The sequence below is a fragment of the Miniopterus schreibersii genome (genome assembly GCF_964146895.1).
Source record: "Miniopterus schreibersii genome assembly, chromosome: 1".
Classification (NCBI taxonomy): Eukaryota; Metazoa; Chordata; class Mammalia; order Chiroptera; family Miniopteridae; genus Miniopterus; species Miniopterus schreibersii.
Genome location: NC_138101.1, coordinates 1381642 through 1406963, shown reverse-complemented (window position 1 = coordinate 1406963; position 25322 = coordinate 1381642). Strand labels below are relative to the sequence as shown.

At 47.9% G+C, this 25322-nt stretch overlaps 1 protein-coding gene across 12 annotated transcripts in view; it reads right to left on the bottom strand.

Annotated features, from left to right (window-relative positions):
• Window positions 1–24910, bottom strand: part of GRK4 (G protein-coupled receptor kinase 4) — a 38291-nt gene extending 13381 nt beyond the window's left edge. For 2 of the 12 annotated variants that reach the window (XR_014000237.1, XM_081157791.1), the window contains exons 1-10: window positions 24770–24910; window positions 22112–22207; window positions 15270–15382; window positions 13740–13817; window positions 9219–9322; window positions 7530–7622; window positions 6609–6672; window positions 3772–3912; window positions 1208–1398; window positions 316–353 (exon numbers count right to left, since the gene is read on the bottom strand). Coding sequence is in view for 11 of the 12 variants with exons in the window: in XM_081157791.1 (XP_081013917.1) it covers window positions 316–353; window positions 1208–1398; window positions 3772–3912; window positions 6609–6672; window positions 7530–7622; window positions 9219–9322; window positions 13740–13817; window positions 15270–15382; window positions 22112–22207; window positions 24770–24821 (970 nt within the window). In the remaining variant the exon portion in view is untranslated. Of the gene's footprint in view, window positions 1–315; window positions 354–1207; window positions 1399–3771; window positions 3913–6608; window positions 6673–7529; window positions 7623–9218; window positions 9323–13665; window positions 13818–15269; window positions 15383–22111; window positions 22208–24769 lie in introns of those variants that run through there. The other 10 variants (XM_081157787.1, XM_081157783.1, XM_081157789.1 and 7 more) reach the window with 10 other exon arrangements.
• Window positions 24911–25322: the final 412 nt, after the last annotated feature.

Here is a 25322-nt window from a genome sequence, read left to right as displayed (position 1 = left end):
AGAGGGCAGCACCTAGAGCAGCATGCCAATGTTCAGGAGGGCAGGGAGACCCACGTCTGAGGAGTAAAGTAAGATGCGGGTAAACAGCAAGCCCGGAGAAAGAGGTGTTCTCACTGAGAGTTTACCTTGACGTGCTTCTAAAACTCAATGTTAACTGCCGCTTGTCGCAATCCAGGGCAGTGCCGGTGTTATCCACATTACACGTTCAAAGGAACACGTAACAGTTCCCATCTGTTGTTTCTACTCTGCATTAACTTTCTGCCTCCATGTCCCTCTTAACAAAGTCTATGCTCTGGACGGAAAAGGCTCACTCACCATAATCATCGAGGAGAATATTATCCGGCTTTAAGTCTCTGCAAAGGGAGAAACCACAACAAAAAGCCCAGCTATTTAGGAGTCAACACTGTGATCCCTCAGCAGGCCAAGGAAATGACAGCAGCCATCTCTGTGCCATGAGCAATGGCAGGAACGGTCACATAAGAGTGAGTGCAAGTGACCTAAGCAGGTGTGGACTGAGCAGTGAACCCAGAAAATAAAGTGACTGGGGCAAGATTCAGGAGCAGTTTGGTGGCCAACTGGATGGGGGGATGAGATCAAGGGATCCACAGACCCCTGGGATTTAGGGAGAAAGGGTGAGGCTGGCAATGCCTACTAGGGAGCAGTCACAGGTAGTGGGCAGGTGAGCACAGGGGTAAGCGGGTGAAACGGCCCAGGGAGTGACAGGAAGAGCGCCAGGGCCCAGGGGCTCCAGCACCTACAGGATGGATGGGGGCTGGTTTCCCCCAAACTAAATACATTCTTGACACTAAACCAATTCTGTTAATTTTCTTTACTAAATTCTAAAATGTAAAAATACTACAGTAAATATAACTTTAAGACATTAGTTGGAACAGAGTCCACAGTCCCTCGCAGGACTGTTAAAATGTCTAAGAATGTTGGAAATGGGTGAGTGGCACTGCCCACGTTTGATAAACTTAACAAAAACTGCTTACTAGAGATGAAAGAGAACTGAAAGGAAAACCAAGATCCACTTCTGATTGGCCATAATGTGAGCGACCAGCCCCTAGGAAGCACACCCTCTGCCACCCCCACCCCTCACCCCCGCCCCAGGGTCTCCCCTGCCAGCCTCCTGCCCAGACCCCTCAGCGGGAGCCTCAGGCTCAGGAGGCATAGGCTCCCAGGCCCAGGGAGCGGGCGATGTCCTTACCTGTACACAATCCTCTCCCTCTGAAGGTCCTCCAGGCCACAGCACAGCTCTGCGGCGTAGAAAACCGCTCTGTGCTCTTCAAAGCCGGGGTTGCCCAGGTTGTAGATGTGGAACTTCAAGTCTCCTCCATTCATAAGGGTCAGCACGAAGCACAGGGAGTCTTTGGTTTCGTAAGTGTAGCACAGGCTCACCTGGAGGCAGCAGCGTCACAAAGACAAAACACAGAAGCCTGCCCACTCTGTGCCTCAGGGAGCTGCCCCCCACAGGAGCTTCTGGAACCTTTTCCTGTTGAGGACCCTGGGGCAGTTCTGTGCTGAAGGCAGAGAACCTGCCACGTCCAAGTGGGCAGCTGGCAAAACTTCACAAAGACACTGGGATCACGATCCCAAAGCTACCCTCCCCTGGAGCACTGGCCCTCCATGCTCCAGGACACCCGCACCAAGCCCCCAAGTTAATCACTTAACTGCACCGCCTACCCGCCCCCAGCAGTGCAGGGGAGGTCCTTCCAGCACGTGTGGCCAGTCGATGGGCAGGCACAGGGCCTCTTCTTGTGCTGTTAGCCTGCACTGCTCTGAGTGCGCAAACCGGATACTTCTCACACTTCCCCACTGGGGCCTCTTTTGCCTGCTCAAGGATTCCACCTCCTTTTCTGTCAGTTCACAAAACACACCCCCTGCGAGGGCTGTGACTGGACTGCACTTACGTCCCTTATTCCACGCATCAATTTGGGGGAGAGCTGGCATCGTCACAGCACCGGGTCTTCAAACTGTGAGCCCCTCCTTATTCATGTCTTCTGTCATCTCCTTTTCTACTCTTTTCCAACAGTGTTGAAGCTTTTTTAAATTGATTTTTGAGAGAGAGAAACACTGATTTGTTGTCCCACTTATTTCCACACTCGTTGGTTGCTTCTCGTATGTGCCTTGACCAGGGATTGAACCCGCAACCTTGGCGTATCGGGAGAGCGTTCCAACCAATGGAACCACCCGCCCAGGGCTCCTGTAATTTCTGGTGCTGGCATTTTATAGGTCTCACTGGAGAAGTCTTGCATTTTTTGTTAATTCCATTGGGGGGGGGGGGGCATGGATTGGTTGCCTCCCACATGAGACCCAGTGGGAAGTGAACCTGCAGCCCAGGTACATGCCCTTGAATAGAAAGCGAACCCACGACCCTTCGGTATGTGGGCTGACACTAACCATTGAGCACACCGGCCAGGGCAGCATATTTTCCATTTTTGCCTAGATTTCGATGTTTCTTCATGCTGTTGTAAATGGTATCTATTAGAAACTTTCATTTTCTAACTGTTTGTAGCTAGTGTCACATGTAATAACTTAACTACCTTCCAGTCAGTTACCCAGAAAGTCTTGGCCGGTCTACACACACCATCAGCTGTGGCCAGGGTGGCGGTGGGGGCAGGAGATGGACATGACAGGGACAGGCTGGGACCCACGTGTCAGCCATACGCAGGGGAGAAGAGAACCAAGGACGAAGAATACTGCTTGGTTCCTTGGAAGCAGCCGAGAAGGCAGAAACCAAAGCGTTTATTTAAATAGAATAAACTGTAACTGCTACTTACATCCCTTCTGGTAAGCTAGAGCATGGGTTTCTATGTTTCAAGATAGTTACACAAGTAAGTTCCAAGCAACTCCACAATGAGCCCGTTTCATTAAAGATTTCCATGTAACACACATCAGACTGACACATCAGACGCACAAAGTTCTGCTGTTAAATTTACACGGTGTCCGTCCACTGTTGGGAACGCTGTCCCCAGCACAAAGCAGCTGACCTCGCACTGAGAAATCTACGACTCTAACACCACGACGCATCTTACAAAACCTGCCACTCTTCCTTCAACCAGACCCGCATACTGCAGGAGGTGCTGCAGGAAACGTGCACTCAGGAGACAGGCAGCCGGGGAGGGGATGAAAACCACACCACTGACTGCTCAGCCTGGGCCTGGACAGATCCTGGAAAGGTGGAACTGGAGGCTCCATACAATTGGGACGTGCTCGTTGAGGGCCAAGCAGTAACCGTGCCAGGTGTCAGAAAAGGGCAGAGACGGAAACAGACTGAGGCCCATGTGAGGCGGCGGCTAGAGAAGTGTCTTCAAGCATGTCAGTCAGGGACAGGATCTGCTGGCTGCCACCAGGGAGGGGGTGCGGGAGGTACCTGGCCAGCAACACAAGCTCACAGGTGGGAAGAGTAACTGCCAGACCAGGCCATGGAGGAAGCAACAGGATTGTAACAAATCACAAGTTCCAAGCAGGATCGCCACTGTCTTATGTGTGTGTCCAGTAAGAATTGAGTAAGAAAAAAGAGGGCTGTTACTAAAACAAAGCTGTTCCTGGCACCTGTGCCTGTTAATAGCACAAGACAGCAAAACCACACACTCTAAACCAAGAAATGCATCAAGCAATTCCCATGGCTGGAAGGAAGGGCAGCTCAGAGGCAGGTGGCTGGGCAAAGTGCTACTTAGCACGGATCCACAGCGGGCCAGGAGGAGGTACTCGCTACAGATCTACTGGGCACTTTCTGTAGGGTCCACAGGGCAGGAAGGAGGTACTCACTACAAATCGACTCTGTAGTTTTTCTAGGATTCTCTTCTCGTTTAGTGCCAAGGCTTCACCATTCCTCCTTTTAATTCTCTTTTTCTCTAGCTTTTTACAGGCATACATTTTCCCTGTAGCTCTCACTTGACAGGCGCAAACCTAGTTTTAAAGAGAAAAACAAAGGCTTACAGACCTAGCATTTCCTAGGCTGTTCAGAAAACTGCCTTCTGTGGCAACCCCCCTGTAAGGAGCAGCAGCCGAGACTGCTGCCATCGGATGTTTATTAGTTTATGGCTTGGCTCATTCCTGCCCCCGGCTTCCTCACCGACAGAGGGAGCTGGGCAATCAAGCAAAAGAACGTGCTCTACAAACTCAAGACAGTGGACAAATGGGACTTGGTCATGTGGGATCACAGTGCAGCCATTTAATTTAATGTCTCCCTATGCCTTCCTCCTTTTTGTACAAGAGCAGAAGTCTTAGAAACTAAATAGATTCTTAATTTTTTAAAAGGTCAAGAATATAAGAACATATATTTCCAGAAGTCATGGACTTTCATACATTTATTCTACTTAGTTTTAAAGTAATATTTACATATTACTTAAGTTTATATTACAAAAATTTTCAAACATACAAAAGCAGAAAGAATGGCACACTACGCCCCCAGGTACCCGTCTCCAGGCTCTGGACTATCAACATATGGCTGACTCCCAGCCACGTCTCTCTTTCTCACACACACACGCACATACAAACCCCATTCCATATGCACCTACTGCACAACCACACACACGCACACACACACACACATACACATGCAACCCAGCACATCCCATACATACCTACTACACAACCACACACATGCACACGCGCACACACACATACACATGCAACCCAGCACATCCCATACACATCTACTGCACAACCACACACATACACATGCACACACCACACAAGGAGTACTTTAAAAGCAAATATAAAACATGACATAATTTTACCTATCAATAAAATTCTCCTTATGATAAGATATAAAGTTTACTGTGTAAAATATTTAAAGTATTCATAAGGACGATTAAAAAACTCACCTAAAATCCCAACACAACCATTAATATTTTGCGGGGCAGCCTCTCGTCCCTCCGTACATGCAAATGCAGGAATGTATGCCTGCCCCCCGAGCCCTGGCTTTTAGGGAAGACTGGGCCTGTATTATAGAGCAGACAGCATTTACCCCTCCCTTTTTCATCTTACAGTGTGCCTGTTTTCTCATCATTAAATGCTCTCCCAATATGTGACTGTTCCAAGATGTATTCCATCATTTCCCACCATGAAGTGGGCGCATCACCCTTGCACGTGTCTTTGCCTAGAGCCGGACACCTGCTCCTCCCCGCAGGTGGTGGGGCGGGAACTTGACCCTGGGTCCGCCCCACTCTTAGTGTGCACTCTTTCAGCTACACTCTGCTGCCCTGAGCCCTGCCAGCAGAGATGCCTGCCCAGTTCCCTTTGCACCGCGCTGGCCTCAGGACCCACTAGTCCATGTTGGAGGGCTCAGAGCACAGATGAGAGCATTGCTGCTGACAAAACGTGCGCCCTTTCAAAGCTGCTGGCAGAGGTGCTACCATGTGGGAAAATGAAATGCCCAAGGAGGTCTGGATCTGAAGGGCCAGAAGCTGTGTACACCAGGGTCCAGGGTCCTTAGCAGACATTCAGGACAGAAAGGGGCTGTCCATTGCCCTCTGGGCTGCCACGGTGGACAGCACATCCAGAACAAGTCTGTCAAAATCACAGTGCTCATTCCATCATTTGTTTGGAAACATAAGTAAATCTGTTACAGATCACAAACACACCAAGCCTTTCACAAGTTAACACTGCTAACAGGTTCCTACTAAATCCACTTTTAAAACTTTATGTGGCACCTGGCTGGAGTGGCTCAGCGGTTGAGCATCGACCTAGGATCCAGGCGATCGGGGTTCAATTCCCAGTCAGGGCACATGCCCGGGTTGCAGGCTCGAACCCCAGTCGGGGACATACAGGAGGCAGCCCATCAATGACTCTCTCTCATTACTGATCTTTCCCTCTCTCCCTTCCTCTCTCTGAAATCAATAAAAAACATTATATGTGGCTATAAGAGTAACTTCATTCTTTTGTAAATACAGGACCCGTGTTTGAAATTCCTGTTCCTCTGTCCTTTGATAGAAATCTGAGCTTTGCGCTGGCGATCATGGAAGGATGGACAGCAGGAACCGAAGAGAGAAATCCCTTTGCTGCTCTGGGAGGTGGTCGCACACAGGATGTATTTCCCACAGAAACATCTATTAAGCACTTGGTTGGATTATGCAAAATATCCTAAAAGAATTGCCCTGGCCGGTGTGGCTCAGTTGGTTGGCTGTCGTCCTGTGCACCAAAAGGTTGCCGGTTGGATTCCTGGTCAGGACACATACAAGAATCAACCAATGATGCATAAATAAATGGAACCAAATCAGTGTTTCTCTCTGTCCCCCTTCTTCTCTCTCTCTAAAAAAAAAAATCAATAAATTAAAATAAATTAAAAAAAGAATCTGAACAGTCTTTTCAATCAGGACAGATTGAGCTTAAACGCTGGACATGGGAAAAGAACTTCTTTATGATGTGAAAGATAAAAACAAAGATGATTTTTCCCCCCCTGAATTTCCTAATTTTTTAAAAGCTTTTAGCAGAGTACCTTTTGCTGAAAGTTCAGTCTTATTGCTCATGATTGGCTAAAACGATTGTCCAAACACACGGTAAGGAAATAAATGCCCTGGTTAAGTTGATGCACGACCTGAAGATTGTGCCTCTCAAACACCCCTCTGTCTAGTATGCCCCTCAGTCACATATTTACTCACCTCTCCAAACCCACCTTTTCCTAGAACTCTGTAATATCTAAATGTTTTCTTTGTTACTGGTCGCCTAAGTAATAAAAAAAGAAAAGTTTCAGGTCTCACATCACATTGTTATTTTAAAGCAGAAAAGCCTACTCAGCTCTTGTTCTAGGCTTATTTATGGACCCCACTGGTCAAGAGGAGTGCCCAGGACAGGAAGCACAGGGAACATTTTTATTGAAAACTGATGATAGACGCAGAACAGTCTGGTTATCTTTACTAACAAAAGACTAGTCTGCGACCAGCCCACACTGTGTATTATTTGCATCTTCTCAGGCATCCCCCTTGGGCCTGTCAGAAAGCTGCTAAGGAAAAGGCCATATCTACAGTGCGCTTTGAAAAACAGATGCCTCAAAAACGTGTGAACTAGAACTGGAAATGTGGTCAGTCAATAATTGCAATAGTAACAAGAGCAGAAGCAGCTAACACTTTATGAGCATGTACTCTGTACACAAGGACTAGGAATGCTAAGTAGGTCACACGTGCTTCTCAGGTGACCCCGGCGGTCCAGTGGCAGGGATCACAAGTACCTCCACTTACGGAGCAAGGACCTGAAGCTCAGGAAGGTAAGTCCCTTGCCTGAGGCCACAAGCTCACAGGAGGCTGGCACAGCCTGAGACCCAATGGATTGTACTTCTGTGACCCTGGGACATGTCTTATTTTCTAACTACAGCACCAACAGGGCTGACTACCATTTTAAAAAAACAAGAGAGAGTCCACTGAATGGTAAGGAACTAACAGCACACATTAAATAATTTATGTACAAAAATACTATATACGAACCAAGATTTCCAGTAGTATTTTGACAGATGGAAAAGTATATGTCAATCAGGGTGACTGTGAGAAGTTACTACTTGTTTTCACTGAATGCAAGTTAGAACATACCTTTCCAGCCACTTCCACTGTAAAAACCGAGAAAAGTATGGGCTTTCCTGGTATTCTGCAAACGGTTTTCCACTTAAATAGCTATGGACAGCTCTAGAAAAAGAGTGCAGGAGTTATACACCTGTGTTTCCCTGCAGCAGGAAAACAACTGTGTTAGTGCACTGATGAACCCTGGGCACGGGAAAGTCCATCACACACACTGCTCCACACACTGCACCTCCCGATTACAGGATTCCACAACAGCTGCTAGTGCTGCCAGAGAACAGAGGCGGAGTTCAAAAGAAATGAAATCAGTCTGCCCTCCCAAAATAAGAGGTTCTTTTTATGTATACGGACATGAGAGAAATAAATACTTGATAAAAACAATGTACCAGTAAAAAGACAATAGCTGAAATATATTCAAAGTGTGTGTGTGCGCACATGTGCATAGGCCTGTGTATTTTAGGAGGGAATGTAGACATCTTGTAAACAGAACAGAGTGAATGTCTAACTGATCACAGGCACAAGGCAGAAAATGTTAGTCTGTGACACCATCTTTTTTAACACTGAAAATAAGGCACTCAATGAATTATTTTAAGCTACACATTTCTCCACATTTTATGCTACTGGCCGTGCCTCTTAGTTTTAATTATAACTTTATTATAGAATAAAATTCTTACTGGGAGTAGCTAAGAGACAGAATGCAGCCTGTCCTTATCTACTGAGTTTACTGAAGCACTGTGCTGGGGCAAACACATTCTGAGGGACCCTACAAGTCCCCAGACCTTTTCAGAGGAGTTTGATAACAAAACTGTATTTACAACAATAGTAAGACGTATGTGCTTTTTTTTATTTTTTTAATCTGCACCCAAGGATATTTTTTCCCCATTGTTTTTCAGAGAGTGGAAGGGGGGGGGGAAGAGAGACATTGGTGTGAGAGAGACACATCGATTAGGTTGCCTCCCGCACACACCCCAACCAGGGCTGGGGATCGAGGCTGCAACCCAGGTATGTGTCCTTCACTAAAAGAGGGTCGATGCAAATGTAATTAGTTAAGATGAGGTCATATGGGCCCTACTCCAATAGCACTGCTTCCCTGTAGGAGGAGAACACAGAGGCGCACAGAGAAGACAGCCATGCGGCGCAGATGCAGAGACTGAGACGCTGCAGCTGCAAGCCAGGAACACGAGGACTGCCAGCCAGCACCACAAGCTGCACGAGGTGGGAAGGACACTCTCCTAGAGTTCTGAGAGAACATGACCCTGCTGAGTGCCTAAGACTAAAAAAACATTTTAAGGGCCCTGGCCAGTGTGGCTCAGTCAGTTGGAGTATCATCCTGTACACTCAAAGGTCACGGGTTCAATTCCCAGTCAGGGAGCATGGAGGACGCAACTGATCAATGTTTCTCTCTCACATCAATCTCCACCCCCCACCCTAAAATCAACTGGAAAAAAAAAAGTTCATGGGAATCTTTTCATTTTGGAAGGCTGAGCAGAGAGGGCCAGGAGCCAGCAGAGCATGAGTATCCTGGCTCGCGATGTGACCTGCCCCAGTGTGTCACCTATGTCTGTGTCAGGATCACTCTCCATCTGCCCATGTTTTAATTTGGAAAGAACTCTGATAAGAACTTGTTTCATGCAGAGAATCTCCTGCAGGCCCCGCCTCAGGGCGAGCCACAGCTGAGGGGCAGGGTGGGCGCCACCCCCTTACCTGGTGCATTCCTTGAAGACGTCTTTGGAGGGGCTTTCCTTCAGTTGCAACCTGCACCTTCTCACCATATGGTGAGGCATCTGTGGTAAAGGGGGTGCCGAGCTCTTTACAGCACAAACAAAAGATATGACAATTAGTGATTTCACAACTTACCAACTGTGAGCAAAACCTAACGCTTATTTTAAAAAATGAAAGCACAAAGTCATGAGACAGCAGTCAAAGTACCACCCCCACTCCGCCCCAGTCTCCTTTCCCTGGGTTCAGAGCGGTACCTTTCCCCAGGATATCAAAACAGCATGAAAACAGGGTCTCCAGAGGTGTTGTGCCCATGAACACAGCACCGTCCACAACAGCCAAAGGTGGGCGCAACCCAAGTGCCCATCGGCAGATAGACGGATAAGCAAAACGTGGCCCATCCATTCGACAGAATGTTACTCAGCCTTAAAACGGAAGGGAATTCTGGCACCTGCCACAACAGGGATGGACCTCGAGGACAACATGCTCAGTGAACTATGCTGAACTACGCCAGTCACGAAAGGACAAGCTCTATATAATCCCACTTATGTGGCGCCCTACAGCAGTCAAATTCATAAGAGACGAGAAGAACAGTGGGTACCACAGGCTGGGGGATGAGTAACAAGGGGCAATGAGGGGCTGCTGTTTAATGGGGACAGAGTTTGAGTTTTACAAAATGAAAAAAGTTCAGGAGATGATGGTGGTGATGTCTGTACAACAATGTGAATGTACTCAACGACACATGTTGTGTTATATGCTTTTTACCACAATTAAAAATGTAAACACACACGCAAGCCCTCAGAAATACACGTACTCTTTCCTCATACAAATGGAGTAACAACCATGTACAGATGTTCTTCAACTTGTGATAGAATTATGTCCCAACCAGCCCATTCTGAATTCAAAATATCACAAGTCAAAAATGCATGTGCCCTGGCCGGTTTGGCTCAGTGGTTAGAGTGTCGGCCTGTGGACGGAAGGGTCCCAGGTTTGATTCCGGTCAAGGGCATGTACCTTGGTTGCAGGCTGGATCCCAAGCTCTGGTTGGGACTCGTGTGGGTGGCAACCATTCGACGTGTCTCCCTCACGTTGGCATTTCTCTCTGTCTCTTCTCCTCCCTTCCACTCTAAAATATCAAAGGAAAAAATATCCTCTGGGAAGGATTAACAAAAAAACAAAACAAAAAAATGCATTTAATACTCCTAACCCACCAAACCTCGCAGCTTAGCCAGGCCGACCCTAACATGCTTGGAACACTTACATTAGCCCACACCTGGGCAATCATCTTGGGTTTCATCTCGAGAGGCATTCACTGCCTTCCGCCTCTCCTCACTAGAGCAGGAGACACAGGGGGGTTTGTAGACATGAGAGGATGTGAAAACACAAAACACAACATCCAGGAAATGTTGACAACACAGCACACAGCAGAGTGTGGGCTGCCGATCCTTGTGATCACGTGGCGCCGTGAGTGCATAGTCCTGCACGTCACGAGCCAGAAGAGATCAAAGGGCTGAGTGCAGTCCACCACATGCACTGTGGGGTCGGAAAGCCTGAGGCGGGGATGGCCTGCAGTTCTGTACCTGCTTACGCTCAGAGCGACCATGCTCTCTTTAACGGCTGCCTGGTTTCGCAGAGTTTATCTGCCCCTATGAAACATTCCAGCTGCCAGTTCTCTCTTCTGCAAAAATGACTGCCATCAACATCTTCCTACAGCTGTGTTTTGCAGGACCGATTCCTAGAAGTGCAACTACTAGCTCAAAGGATACCAAGTTTTAAATGTTGATATTTATTACAAAACTGCCTCCAACTAGGCTGCATCACTCCACGTCCTCACTAACATGCTCCTTGGTGCCAGTTCCCTCCTCCAGGGAAAAAGGGAACACAGAACAGAACTACTGTCCAGCTCGTGCTCAACTGTACATCTGATTTCTCACCAGAAACGAGACATGCGTTCTGGGCTGATTTCCCACTGTGGTAAGCCAAGTTACCAGAGCAAAACTGTGTTTTCTATAAGTCACAGCAGCTATTTCAGGAAAGAAGTTGAACTAGTCATAGAAATATACAATGAGAAAACTCACATTTTCCCAAAAAAGCATTATTGTTATAATTGATAACGGTTGATAGCTGTCATTTAAATGACCTAAAACAAGTGAGGCCTTTCTTGTGCGCCCTACACCACTTGGTCTCCAACCACCTGGGCGGGCGAGGTTGCGGAAGCCATGGCGCATCCAGTACACCCGCAGCCAACACTGGGAAAGCTGAAAATCCGCGCCCTTGGCTCCCCAGACCAGTCAGCCCCCTTCTGCATGGCAAGGCCCTGGTAAAGATGAGACGGTCCATTCATTCCACCACTTCAGAAAGTAAGTCTGCGCACTTGTTTACTCAACAAACACACATTGTTCCAGGCTTAGGAGACAACAGAAAACAAGGCAACATTTTCACAGAAGACGAAGCCATTAAATTCCAAAACTGTCTCAAACATGCATATTTTTACGAAATACTTCTCCGTATTTCCCAGTCTTATTTCCTTTCCCAAGGTCTCAATTTTCTGTAGCTAAATAGCTTAATTCCATGAAGACTTTAATGAATAACTTCAAATAGAGATCCTTTTCTCAGTAATTTACAAAATTTTCATATTAATTCCCACAGAAAGGAAAAGCAATGCTTATAATCCTCCATGAACAGAGAGCTAAGCTAAATAATGGAAGCCAAGGTACGGCACTACCTGCCTGACGCTAACCATGAAGTAAAATAGAAGCTTCTTAAATTAAGGAGCAGGAATGACTTTCAGAATAGGCAGCTGCCAAGGCAAATTTACCAAAGGACTCAGTGCCTTGCTTTATAAAGTTCTGGACATCGAGAACTCTGACAGGAAAGTCCACTCGTGGGGAAGGAGAGGTGGGTGAGTTTTGCAGAAAGATGTTTATTTTTCTGTGTTAAAAAATATAGACTTTACTGTTTTCTTTGTGTTGTCTGTACTGTCGAATTTGAAGCGTTCTTTCTATGTTCTGGATAGCAGACCTTTAGCAGACATTTCTCTCATCTTAGACATTTCTGTTTACTTTGTTTTTTGCTTTTTTTTAATCTTTACCCAAGGATTTTTTCCCATTGCTTTTCAGAGAGAGTAGAAGGGAGAGGGAGGGAGGGGGAGAGAAACATCAATGTGAGAGACACACATCGATTGGTTGCCTCCCATATGGGATCGAGCCTGCAACTGAGGTGCCTGTCCTTGGCTGGAATCGAACCAGGACCCTTCAGTCTGCAGGCTGACACTCTAACCACTGAGCCAAACCGGCCAGGGCTGTTCACTTTCTTTATAGCACTCTTTGAAGCACAAAGTGTTCAATTTTGACTAAGTCCAGTTTATTTATTTAGGTTACTGTCCTTTTGACATCCTAAGAAACCACTGTCTAAACCAAGGTCATGAAGACCTACACTGAAGAGTTGTATACCTAACATTTACACCTCAGAGATTTCCTCTATGAGTTTTATAGTTTTAGCTCTTACATTGAAGTGTTTGATCCATTTGGAATTATTTTTTATATGTGATGTGAGGTAAGGGCCCAACTCCATTCTTTTGCACGTGGACATCCAGCTGTCCCGGCACCACTTGCTGAAAGGCGATTCTTTCCCCAGGGTGGTCCTGGACCTTGTTTTAAGTCAGCTAACTGCAAATGTGTGAGTCGGCTTCTGCGCTCCGTTCTACTCCCCTGCTCTATACAACTGTCCTCATGCCAGGACCACACGGTTTCTAAGATCAGTTATCAGTTTTTGCAGAAAGGGGAGCTAGGAGTCTGCTCGGGATTATAATGAACCTAGAGATCAATTTGGGGAGTGTAGTCATCTTAACAATATCAAGTCTTCTAATCCACGAACATGGGGTATCTGTTTACTTAAGTTCTTTAACTCCTTTCAGTGATGCTTTCGAGATTTCGGTGCACAAAGTCCTGCACCTCTGTTGTTATATTTACCCCTATGCTATTCTTGATGCTACTGTAAATGGAGCTGCTTTTCTTAATTTCACTTTTGGATTTTAATTGCTAGCGCACAGAAATACAACTGAATCTTGTAAGATCTGGTATCCTGCAACCTGGATGAACTCATCTATTAGCTCCAGTAGTTTTTCCCCTAATGTGTGTGTGGACATCTTACGGTTTTCTACAAGTGCTACGGTCTGCATGTGTCTCCTCAAAATTCATATGTTGAAATCTTACCCCCAGTGTGACAATATTGGAATGCAGGGCCTTTGGGAGGTGCTCAGATTGTGAGGAGGGGTCCTCATGAATGGGATTAGTGCCCTTTCAAGGGAGGCTACAGAGGGCTCCCTCGCTTCTTTTTCCATGTGAGGACACAGCGAGAAGGCGCCAGCTATGAACCAGGGAGAGGAGCATTTATAAGAAACGAAAGACTTTAACATACTTGTTATATTTACCCAATTAAGTAAAAACGGCTCTGCACTCCAATTACTTAAGTATTTACAAATCTTCATATCTGAAGAACGCGCACCTCGTGGATGAAGAATGTGTCTAAGATTAACAGTCCGCTCTCTCTTCGGTCCTCGTCAGCAGCAGCTTCATACTTTGCCTGGTTGCAGAGAGGACAGGAAAAAATGTTAGTTAAGCTTCTTCACTGACTTCACGATGTTTCAAATCCTCTTACAGAACTGACTTGACAGCCTACAAACCAGATAGCAGCTCCGTTGCTCCAGTGTCTCCCTGGTGGCAATGAGGGAAAGTCCATTTTTTAAGGGTTAGTAATGTAGCTGAGCAACACGATGCTCTCTTATACTTTCAGCCATCAAATGTGGCCAGATAAAATAAACAGCTCGGGCTGTTCTAGGCAACAACACGTCAGAAATGCCCAAGAGGCACTTGGACACCTGAGTGCAGCGTTCCCAGGGAGTCAGTCGTCCACACACAGGTGTCAAGTGAGACCACAAGAGGGGACACCACCACACAGGCCAGAACAGGGGAAGCATCACAAGCAGAACCTGGTCACTATCTAAACATTTACAAAGGATACACAGGGACGAAGAAATGGAGAAGGTGAGAGAAAGAGAACCAGAGGAGAGACCACAAAAGCTTAGATAAGAGAATTTCCAGAAGAGGCTCCTCAACAATGTTAACAGACACGGACACAAGCAAGAGCAGGTCTCAGTGAAGCCCTGGGTTTTGCAAGTAGGGGAATTTAGCAGAGTAGTGAAGCTAAAAGCCAGATGGAGTTGAAGAGAGAAGTGAGGAAGTGAAGACCAAAGGAAGTTGATCTACTGAACACGTTAAAAGTACTCAAAGAGAAAGTCCTTGTGGGGAAACCCGACCTGGCACTTCATTCTGTACCCGTCACAGGGGCCACGGCCACCAGTCCGACGGCTGGGTCATAGCCAGCATCACGTCTGGCTTCAGGGCACTGTGCTTCCCTTAGTAGTGAATAGCACCCTGCTTACTTTACATACAGCAAGTAGTCGATACATATTTGCTGATACGCCTCGGACAGGCCCGGTGGGCAGAGGAAGTGTCATAAGCTTGGTAAGAGAGCTTTTCTGTTAGATGAGCTATCTCTAAAGATTTAGAAACAGGATTTCCTTACCTATAAGGAAATCACAGTAAATCTCTAACAGGACACATGAGGAAGTTGGAACGTTTTATAAGTCAGAGTAAATGTGACCGTCCTTCTTACCCTGACTTTATCCCTCCCATATGCTCTGGGCCAGTGTTTGAAGCAGACAGCATCTGCCACATGAAGGCGGGAAGGCTACTTCTCAGGGGGCTGCCAATAAGCACACAGTCTTCATTAGCTGTTCAACCTTCTCACAAATTAAAGCAGCAAGTTTCAAAGTTATTCAGTAAGTACATGTGACTCTCCAGCACTCGAGGTGCAGTGAGTGTGCACTTTACGCTACAGGGTTTTCCGTACTAAGGATGGTGTAACATCAAGACCACTGGTTTACTCACTCTCCCCTCACTGCCCATGTCTAAGTAACTCAGATCTCGTCTGAGCACCAGACCGGCTGGGTTGACTCTGAGATAAACCGCTCACCACCGCGTCCAGGAACTCAATGCACCTCTTCAGGTGGTGCTTGGTATCACAGAATTGTCGGAAGAGAAGTCTTCCTATTGGCTGCTTGTCACAAAGACTCCTATAATCCATTTCTGAGTGAAGAAAGGGGGTAATATAATTGTTACGATTCAGAAACCATATACACCTGATAAAATAAAAGTCAACAATAGTATTTGCAGTATTTTTTAGACCACTGTTTTGTTTACCAACTTAGAATGGCTTATCATGAATACTATTTAAAACACCTAAGCAGGGCCAATGGTACTGGAAGAATCGGAAAATAAGGCTTCGTGTGAAGCCTGACTGGAGCGTCCTGCTTCCCCTGAAGGAAACACTCAGGGAACAGTATTCCGGAGGGAACTGAGCCGTCATGGTCACAGCAATGGAAGGGGGCAGGGAGAGGGGTTTGGGACAAGTTACGAGAATGTGAAATATGCCCGGCCGGGCGTGGCTCAGCGGTTGAGCACCAACCTAGGATCCAGGTGATCGGGGTTCGATTCCCGGTCAGGGCACATGCCCGGGTTGTGGGCTCGATTCCCAGTAGGAGGCGTGCAGGAGGCAGCCGATCAATGACTCTCTCATCATTGATGTTTCTCTCTCTCTTTCTCCTCTCCTCTCTCTGAAATCAATAAAGATATATTAAGGAAAAAAAAAAAGAATGTGAAACACACTGCAGGAATGTGCTAAATTAGGTTTTTAACAACTCTTTTCAATTTTGCTACCTATACACATTCACAAGTTACAAATATTGTTAACGGTTAATGATTTTTTTTTAACTGCTCTTGGTTGGTTGGGTTTTTTTCTTTTCAGTGGAATAATATGTTGTACACCTTACCTCACCCCAAACACTGACACTGTATTGCGAACAAGGCACTAATATTTGGTCAAAGTGTCAAGAGAGATATAAACAAATATGTTCAAAAACAGGGTAAACTTCGGCAAGAAAACCAGTTGCTCTTTTAGCATTGACTCTGAACTTGAAATGAACATAACCATGCTCTGCACTCCTGCAACGGCTCTAAGCAGAAGAATGAAATGAAATTCATGAAAAGCAAGCCAGCCACAAGGAATACTTCAGCAGAGGGTTACAATGCCAGGCAATGTGGGAAGCTAAGCCATGTGCTCTGGGTCCCTGAGCCTGCACACGGGGCACAGGCACGGTGTAGATGTTTGGGGCCCAGGGCACAATCATTGTTCCCACAAACATCAGCAACAGTGTTGTAAAAGTTCTACAACCCACTGTGTCCAACTTTGCTACATTTTATTTTAGGGATACTCACTAATTTAAAAAAAAGACACAAGGCAGTCAAAAAGTGAACGTTTAAAAAAAAGACACAAGCCCGGCTGGGCGTGGCTCAGCGGTTGAGCATCAACCTAGGATCCAGGCGATCGGGGTTCGATTCCCGGTCAGGGCACATGCCCGGGTTGCGGGCTTGATCAATCACTCTCTCAACATTGATGCTTCTCTCTCTCTCTCTCTCCCCCTCTCCTTTCCTCTCTCTGAAATCAATAAAGATATATTTAAAAATAAATAAATAAATAAAAAATTTAAAAAAGACACAAGGCGGTCAAAAAGTGATGTTTCTTAAAAGTTGCACGTTTTTAATATAATACCTTCCTTCCAAACTCAAAGGTTTAGAAATGTTCCTAGTTTCCAGGTGAGGATAGCAGGTGGAGCATGCAGGTCTGCCTACCTTCTCTCCCAGATTTCTATTGAAAATACTAAAAATTAAAACAGAACCACAACCGAAAGAATGAAACCCTAACATGGAAAAGAACACAGGAGCCCCTCATGGGTCAGAAATGTGAGGATAAGTTGGAAGAGAGAAAGCTGCTGGGGTTGGAGTTAAAGGAATATCAGCTAGGACCCCAAGATAAGCTGGGGCTCCCACAAATCTAGGTCATGGGAGCCCCTCCCAGTCCCGGTCAGAATGGCTGGCCAAGGGCTTCTCCTTCAGGCTGAAAGTGGGTCTGCCCAGAGAGATTCTGGGACCCCAGAGGGAGAGGGGGAGGCAGAGCCCGGCTGAAGGAACTAAAATGCTGTGCTGGCAAAGTTCAGCGATTCTGTGCGGCTGCTGGAACCCCACGGGCACACCCACCAACCAGAACCCCATTCAAGGGAGGACACCCGGGGAACACAACTCTACAACCCCAGAGGAAGCCACACTGGCCAGCGAGTGAACAAATGCAACCCTGAGCATAGACTGGAATGAACTGCAATACTATTCAATTCCATCACTATCAAACGAGAAGGCAAAAAAGGGACATTTTTTAACAAAACTTAAGAACTCAGAAAATTTACCTTCCATTCACCCTATATAAAAAAATCAATTACTTGAGGAGCTATAACAACAAGGAAACAACGGAAGAGGGAGAGGGTGAGATGGAAACCAGGAGACAACCGATCCATCGGGAGAGGGGGAACGCCAGCGGGGAGAGCGAGGAGAGCAGCCCGGGATGCCGGGAAGGCCACCCTTGGCCAGGCGCCAGCAGGGCAGCCGCTTTCCTGTTCCAGGCTCCCAGGTGACATGAAGTACACACAGCACAGCACCGTGCTTGTGTCGGGTTTTAATTCTGAGAAAAATCTACAGACCGACATAGGCAGGAGGTGAGTGGTTGACCCAACAAGCAGTTCAGGGGGTGGAAAGGGGGACACGAACAGAAGCAAATGCCGAGGCTAACGAAGCTTCAAAAATTTTTTTAAAAGCTGGGGTCAGATTTTCAAAAAGCCTGATGCCGTACAAAGGAGCTTCTCAGCACCCTCGAAGGCACAGAAACAATAATGGTCACTAGGCAATAGTTCTTTACCTTACTGTGTGCCAGCACTATTTCAGGTCCTTTCCCTGTATTATTTCACTTAATCTTCATGACAATACTTATAAGTTTGGCTCTTTCAGGAAAGCAGAGACCTCTGGGAACTGCTCACTCCTGAAGGCCGCCTGCACCCTGGGCAGTGCAGGTGAGGTGGGCCCGGCGGCTGGGGCGGGGACGGCCAGCAGGGAGAGGCGCTGAGGCCAGAGCGAAGGCGGCAGAGTGGGAAGGAAGAGGCCAGCTCCTTGGTGACAAGTGACTAGGAGAGGCAGCTCACTCAAATTCTGTCCCTCCGTGTGGTGAGGGTACCAGGAACTCCACGAGCTCCCCTCTCAAGGACCCTGTATCCCACTGAGGGGACAGTGAGCAAACAGGCAGCTCTGCAGCTGGCGGGGTCAGCAGGTAGAAGGCAGCGCAGCCCACGGAGAGGAGAACCACCAAGCAGAGCCGGGGGGGGGGGGCAGCACTGGGAAACTGGCAGAAGGACAGGAGGGGCTGGTTGGACTGCAGAGCAGCGGCCAGAGTTAAACTGGTGGGGTGGCAGACCCCTCTTCACGTTCTGCTGTCTACAGGGAGACCTTATCCACTGCCAGGCTTGTGACTTCTGAATGCCATCTACAGATACCTCCTCGATTCCTATCTACAGCCCAGACTTCTCTGAGCTCTAAATGTACACCTTCCATCCAAACAGGCTCCTTACACTGTCAGCCCCTCTCTGAATGGGCCAGACCTGGAAGTCATCCTTAGCACTCCCCCCTCCTTCCTCACATAAATCAACTGGACTCCAGGTCCCACATCTCTCTCATCAGTCTATTCCATCGCCACCACCCAAACCCAGCTCCCATGGGGACCACTTCCACCCGCACAGCGGCAAGTCCCCGTGAGGCCTTCCTGTCTCACTCCCGACCCTCAATCTCATTCTTCACCCCGAAGCCTGGAAGACCCTTCGAGGTGAATCCGGTTATATCATTCCTCTGCTAAAAATGTGACAGCAACTTTCATAACTCTGGTAAGATAGACATTCCACCAGGACTACACACCCCTGCCCCTCCCATCACCTCCCCAGTGTCATCCTTAGCCATTAGGGAAACTGCAAATCACGAAAACAACAAGTGTTCACAAGGATGCAGAGAAACTGGAACTGTCCTCCTCAGTCACTGTCGGGAATGTAAAATGACGCAGCTGCTTTGGAAAACAGTCTGGCAGTTCCTCGAAAAGCTAAACATAGCTGATTTTTAATAAAGGTGCCAATTCAACAGCAAAAGAACAGTCATTTCAATGAATAGTGCTGGAACAACGGGATATCCATGATTTTTAATAAAGGTGCCAATTCAACAGCAAAAGAACAGTCATTTCAATGAATAGTGCTGGAACAACGGGATATCCATTGAAAAAAATGAAATTGGATCCCTATCTCACCCCATACACTAAAATTAACTTCCAATGGATCGAACACCTAAATGTAAGAGATAAAACCCAGCAGGAAGCAAAGGTGTAAGTTGTGACGTCAGAGCACAGCAACAACAAAAAAAAGTAGGTCAAGTGGATAAAAACTTGTGTTCCTCAATGGGCATCATCAAGAAAAGGGAAGGAAAACACAGAATGGGAGAAAGGCAAGCATCTGCTAAGGGTCTAGTAACCAGAATACATTTCAACAATGAAAAGACACACAGCCCAATTTAAAACTGGGCAAAGGGCTGGAAAAGGAATTTCTCCACGAGAATGTACAGTAAGCACATGGAAAGATGATCAACATCACGAGTCGGGAAAAACAAAACAGAGCACAGGGAGGGGCCTCCCCACACGCACTGGGAGGGCCACAGTAAGAGCGGAAAGGGAGAGAGAAGGTGCTGTGAGGATGCAAAGAGACCAGAGCCCCCATGGACTGCTGGTGGGCATGCAGAGCGGTGCCGCCACTTTTGGAAAACAGTTTGGCACATCCTCAAAAAGTCGAACATAGAACGACCATATTATTCAGCAATTCTAATTCGGGGTATACGCACAAAAGAAATTGAAAGCAGGGACTCAAACAAATACTTGTGCACCAGTATTCCCAGCAGCATTACTCACGAGAGCCCAAAGGGGAAACACCCCAAAGGTCCATCAAAGGATGAACAAACAGAATCCAAATTAATGCCACTGAATTTTACACTTAAAAATGGTTAAAATGGTAATTTTTATGTATATTTTACCAAAATAAAAAACTTGTACATAAATGTTCACAGCAGTATTATTAATAGACATAAAAATGAAAACCATTCAATGTCTATCAACTGATGAAGAGATAAATAAAATGCAATATATCCTTACAATGGACTATTATTAGCCAACAAAAGTGAATTAAGGCCCGGCTGGGCGTAGCTCAGCGGTTGAGCCCCAACCTAGGATCCAAGCGATCGGGGTTCGATTCCCAGTCAGGGCACATGCCCGGGTTGCAGGCTCGATCCCCAGTTGGGGGCATGCAGGAGGCAGCTGATCGATGACTCTCTCATCGTTGATGTTTCTCTCTCTCTCTCCCTCTCCTTTCCTCTTTCTGAAATCAATAAAGATATATTTTTAAAAATAATAATAAAAAAATTAAAAACCAGCTTAAAAAAAAAAAAAGTGAAGTATGATTCATGCTACAGCATGGATGGATTTTGTAAACATAGTTATTAAATTAAACAAGGCAGTCATAAAAGACCACATAGTGTATGGTCTCCATTTACATGAAATGCCCAGAAAAGGCAAATCCAAAGAGAGCAGGTTAGTGGTTGCCTAGGGCGGGGGGGGGGGCAGGGGAGGGGATGGAAAGTGACTGGCAGTGAGTATGGGGCTTCTCCTTGAGGCGGTGAAAATGTGAAATTGATGTGTTAATAGTTGCACAACTCCGTGACTACATTAAAAACCACCGAATTGTACACTTTAAATAGGTAAACTATATGGCACGTTAATTATATCTCAATAAAGCTGCTATTGTAAACATATAATAAGGCTGAAACAACTGAATAGGTCTTTGGCAGGGGGAGGAGGGAAACTGCCTCCACTTTATACTCTCTGAAATTAACTTTGATAGTTAAAATATCTAAACTTTCTTTAAAAGGAACTGTAACAGTACTAGAGAAAAGATGGATTGATTTTTTTAAAAAGTCTTAGGTGTCTTCCCTAATCACAACACGAAGTTCAGAAACTAAGACGAAGATTGATATACTTGTCCACATAAAAATTAAAACCTCTGTATGGAAAAACATACTGTATGCCAGAAAACAGAAATATAAAATATATTCACATTGAATATAAAAAGATAAATTCCTTTCATATATAAAGAGCTTTTACAAATGAGGTAGGAAAAGCAAAAGTTAAAAAAAAACTTGACAAAAATGCTCAACCCCATCCAAAATTAAAACAAGAGACCAGTTTTCAAATTATAGTTTATTAAAAATATTGAAAACAATATCAATTTTTAATATGTTAACAAGATCATAAGGAAAGAGAATTTGTCATATACTGTTGGCAAGAAAATAAATTGATACAACTTCTTTGGAGAGTAACTGTCAACATCAAAATTCTGAATGTACATATCCTTTCAACTGAAAATCATCTCTTTTAAAGAATACAATTATGACTGCCCTACAGACATGGCTCTACATCTGACTTCTCGTGCTCACACCAGGACCTAACCCAACTCTCATTCCTTACAGCGGCACAGTGTTCCATTACACTGACACATCACACTTTCATCTGACTAATCCTTTCCCGAAGCTGTATTACCACCAATTCTTGTCCATATGCACAGAGAACTATGTGGAAAGAGACTGGGAAACAGTTAACAGTGTTCACGTCTATAGCCATATACTTTATAACTCAGATTAGAAAACCTGCAAGGTTTTCTTCCTGGGAAGAATCATGAATATATAAGGAGAATCTACTCTGTAATTTTTGAAACAAGAAAGTAACTCAAAAAAGGAGAACTTCTAACAAATAGTACAATACCAGGTGTACCTCCAGAGCAGCAGGCTCTATTTACTCACCCATGGAATGTCTGAGCACCTTGCTCTGGCCAACAGTGGGCAGCTTCAGCATCTCCCTCCATTTTTTACTACGGCCACTTTTTTTGCCATAAGCTCCTAAATTTGGGGGAGAGGGGGAGAGGCATTTAATAAATGGTCAGAAATATCCAATTTTAACAGCTACTTGCACTCACAGCATTTACTATAAGCCCAATACTTTTCTAGAAGTTTCTCAAGTCTATGCTCACTAAACCCGCCCATCAACCCTGTGAGATCCTCGTGTTAGAATCCTAATTTTACAGGTGAAAAAACTAAGGTACAGATAATGTGAAATAATTTTCCCAAAGCAGTTATAGCCAGTAAACAGAGAAGCTGGGATGTGAACCTGAGCATTGACACTGGACAAGTGGGACCATGATGCACTGAGGGGATTCTACATGGACAGATAAACTTCACCTTCTTTTTCTTGAATTTAACAAAATAACAGCCTGCCCCCTTAAACTCCAATTGTTTACTAAGTACCAATTAAATGGCTAGCACCGAAAGGATAAAAAACAAAGATAAAAGCTATGCCCTGACCTTACAGATTACAATTTAGCCTGAGAATCATTGACTACGCTGTGTTAAGAACCCCAAATTCCGCCCGGCCGGGTGTGGCTCAGGGGTTGAGCATGGACCTAGGATCCAGGAGATCGCGGTTCAATATTCCTGGTAGGGCCAGGAGCCTGGGTTGTGGGCTCGATCCCTAGTGGGGGGCGCGGGAGGGCATCTGGTCAGTGACGATTTCTCCCATCATTGATGTTTCTATCTCTCTGCCCCTCTCCCTTCCTCTCTCTGAAATCAATGAAGATATATTAAATAAATTAAAAAAAACAACTCCATGCACCCAAAAATTCTAGGTAGGAAGCCTCAGTAAGAGACATTAATGATAACAGGTATATTAATGCTTCAGGTGCTAAGCACACTGCTAAATAACACTGGAGCCTGACATCAGACTGGAATTGCTACACAGACGTGAAAAGTAGAATAAATGTACATATCGCATGTTCCAACCTCTGCATTTATACTATTTTTCGAAGATATAAAATGGAGTTAAAGTCTCCTGAGAAGTGTGTGAAACAATTTAAGATCATCATTTGGCCCTGGCCAGTGAGGCTGTTGGTTGGGCGGTGTCCGGGCAACAAAAGGCCAAAAGGCGGCGGGTTCGGTTCTGGTCAGGGCGCATGCACATAGGCCCCGGCTGCAGGTTTTGCCCCCCAGAGGCAACTAATCAAGTGTCTCTGTCTCTCTCTCTCTCTCCCCTGCTCCGCCTCTATCTCCCTCTAAAAAAAATCAACTAGAAACATTTTAAAAAGGAAAACAGAAAAGGTTATCTTTTAAAGCAATGAAAAGTTATAAACTGCTTAACAGATGTATTACAAAAATTCCTAATTTTTCTAAAAAGCAGTGATTTTTGTGTTCTTTTATGAATATGGCTCTCACCCTTCCTTAGAGTGTGCCTGGCATGCAAGCAACTCTTTCAATGCGACAGCATCTGCCAGAATTGCCACCCCCACTACGGCTGACAGCCACACAGGGTGCGCGAACGGAGGTTTACAGTGGTTTGTACGGAAAATAATGCAATAGTTACAAATAATAACACAGGAATAAATGCGCCTCACACTCAGTTACGAACCCGCCCTTGCCCGCCCTGCACCCTACTGGTCTCGGGCGCACAGCGGCAGTGGGGCATTTACCTGACTTACTAAGTGACCGTCCCCCGCGGAGCCCAGGACCAACGTCCCGAGAGGAGAAAAGGCTCTAACAAGTGGCGTCTGAGACCAGAGAGAGACTGATTTTATTCTAAACAAGCTTAGAAAAAGTCCGGACTCGCTAACCCCCTGAGACGGCGCAGCCGCTCCAGCGCCACGCAAACCTACCGGCCTCGCTCGCCGCCGGGGCCCGGGGCCTCCGCGGGGAAGAGCGTCCGCCCCGGGCGCGCCGCCGAGCCCCCGGGGCCGCAGCTCGGGGGAAAGCACAACCCGTGCGCGCGCCTCTCCCGCGGCCGCGCACTCGGCCTCCCGGGGCGCCCGCCCACCTCCGCACCCACCCCACCGGGCAAAGCCGCTCCCCGCTGCCCGGGCACCTCGCGGCGGGCGGAGCGCGCGGGCCCGCCCAGACTCCGCCGCAGGACCCCAGCCGGGCCCGAGCCCCGCCACACTCCGCCCGGGACGGTCGGCGCTCCTCCCGCAACCCAGCCCCAAGGCGCGGCCCCAGGAAGCGCGTCCGGAACGAGCCGCCCGGGGCCCCGGGCGCTGAGGCCGCCACGGGTCTGCATCCTTCCTCCCGAAAGACGCTCGGACGCCAACGGGGGCTGGGGGACACCCCAAGGCCCCGAAACAGCTGCGCTCCCTGCCCGCCCGGGACTAACCCCCCCCCAACCGCAGGACGCGCTGCCAGCACCCCCGTCCGCGGGGCGCGCCCCAGTCCCGGGAGGGAGCCTGCGTCCGGGCTCCGACCGACTCCGGGGCGCGAACGAGGGGCAGCGCGGGGGGGACGGGGGCTCACGCCGCAGCCCGTCGCGCGCAGCTGGGAACCCAAACGGGGCGGGAACCCGCCCGGGGGCCTCCCCTCCGACCCCCAAGGGCGCCGGGGGTCCGCGCGGCGCCCCGCCCCTCCCGCGGGCCCCGGGGCACCCACCCAGGCGCGCCTTCAGCAGCATCGAGTTGGCCACGAGGTTCTCCAGCTCCATGGGCCGCCGCCGCCGCCGCCGCCGCCGCCGCCGCCGCCGCCGGGCTGCGCGGGCTGGAGGACGCGGGGCCCGGGCCTCCGCGCCGGGCTCGCCGGCCGCCGGCCGCCCGCCGCCCCGCCGCCGCCGCCACCACGGGCGCCGTTCCTCGGCCCGCCTTCCGCGCCGCTGCCGGGGCGCACGCCGCTGCCGCCGGCCCGGGGCGCCAGCCGGGACGGGGCCCGGGCGAGGGGCGATGGCCGGCGGGTCGCCGGGCTTCTCCGCGCTCACCAGCGCCGCGCAGCCGCCCGCGCCCGCGGCCCCATCACCCTCGCTCCGCGCGCCGAGCTCTCCTCAGGGCCCGGAGTCTCCGCCGAGCCCGACCCCGGGGAACGGCTCCCCGGCAGGGCCGCCGCCCCCGGCGGCGACGGCTACTGCCGCCGCCGCCGCCGCCGCCGCCTTCTCGCAGCTCGGCCGGCGCCCCGCTAACGGCTCCCCGAGGACTGAGCTCCAGCGCCCCCTCGC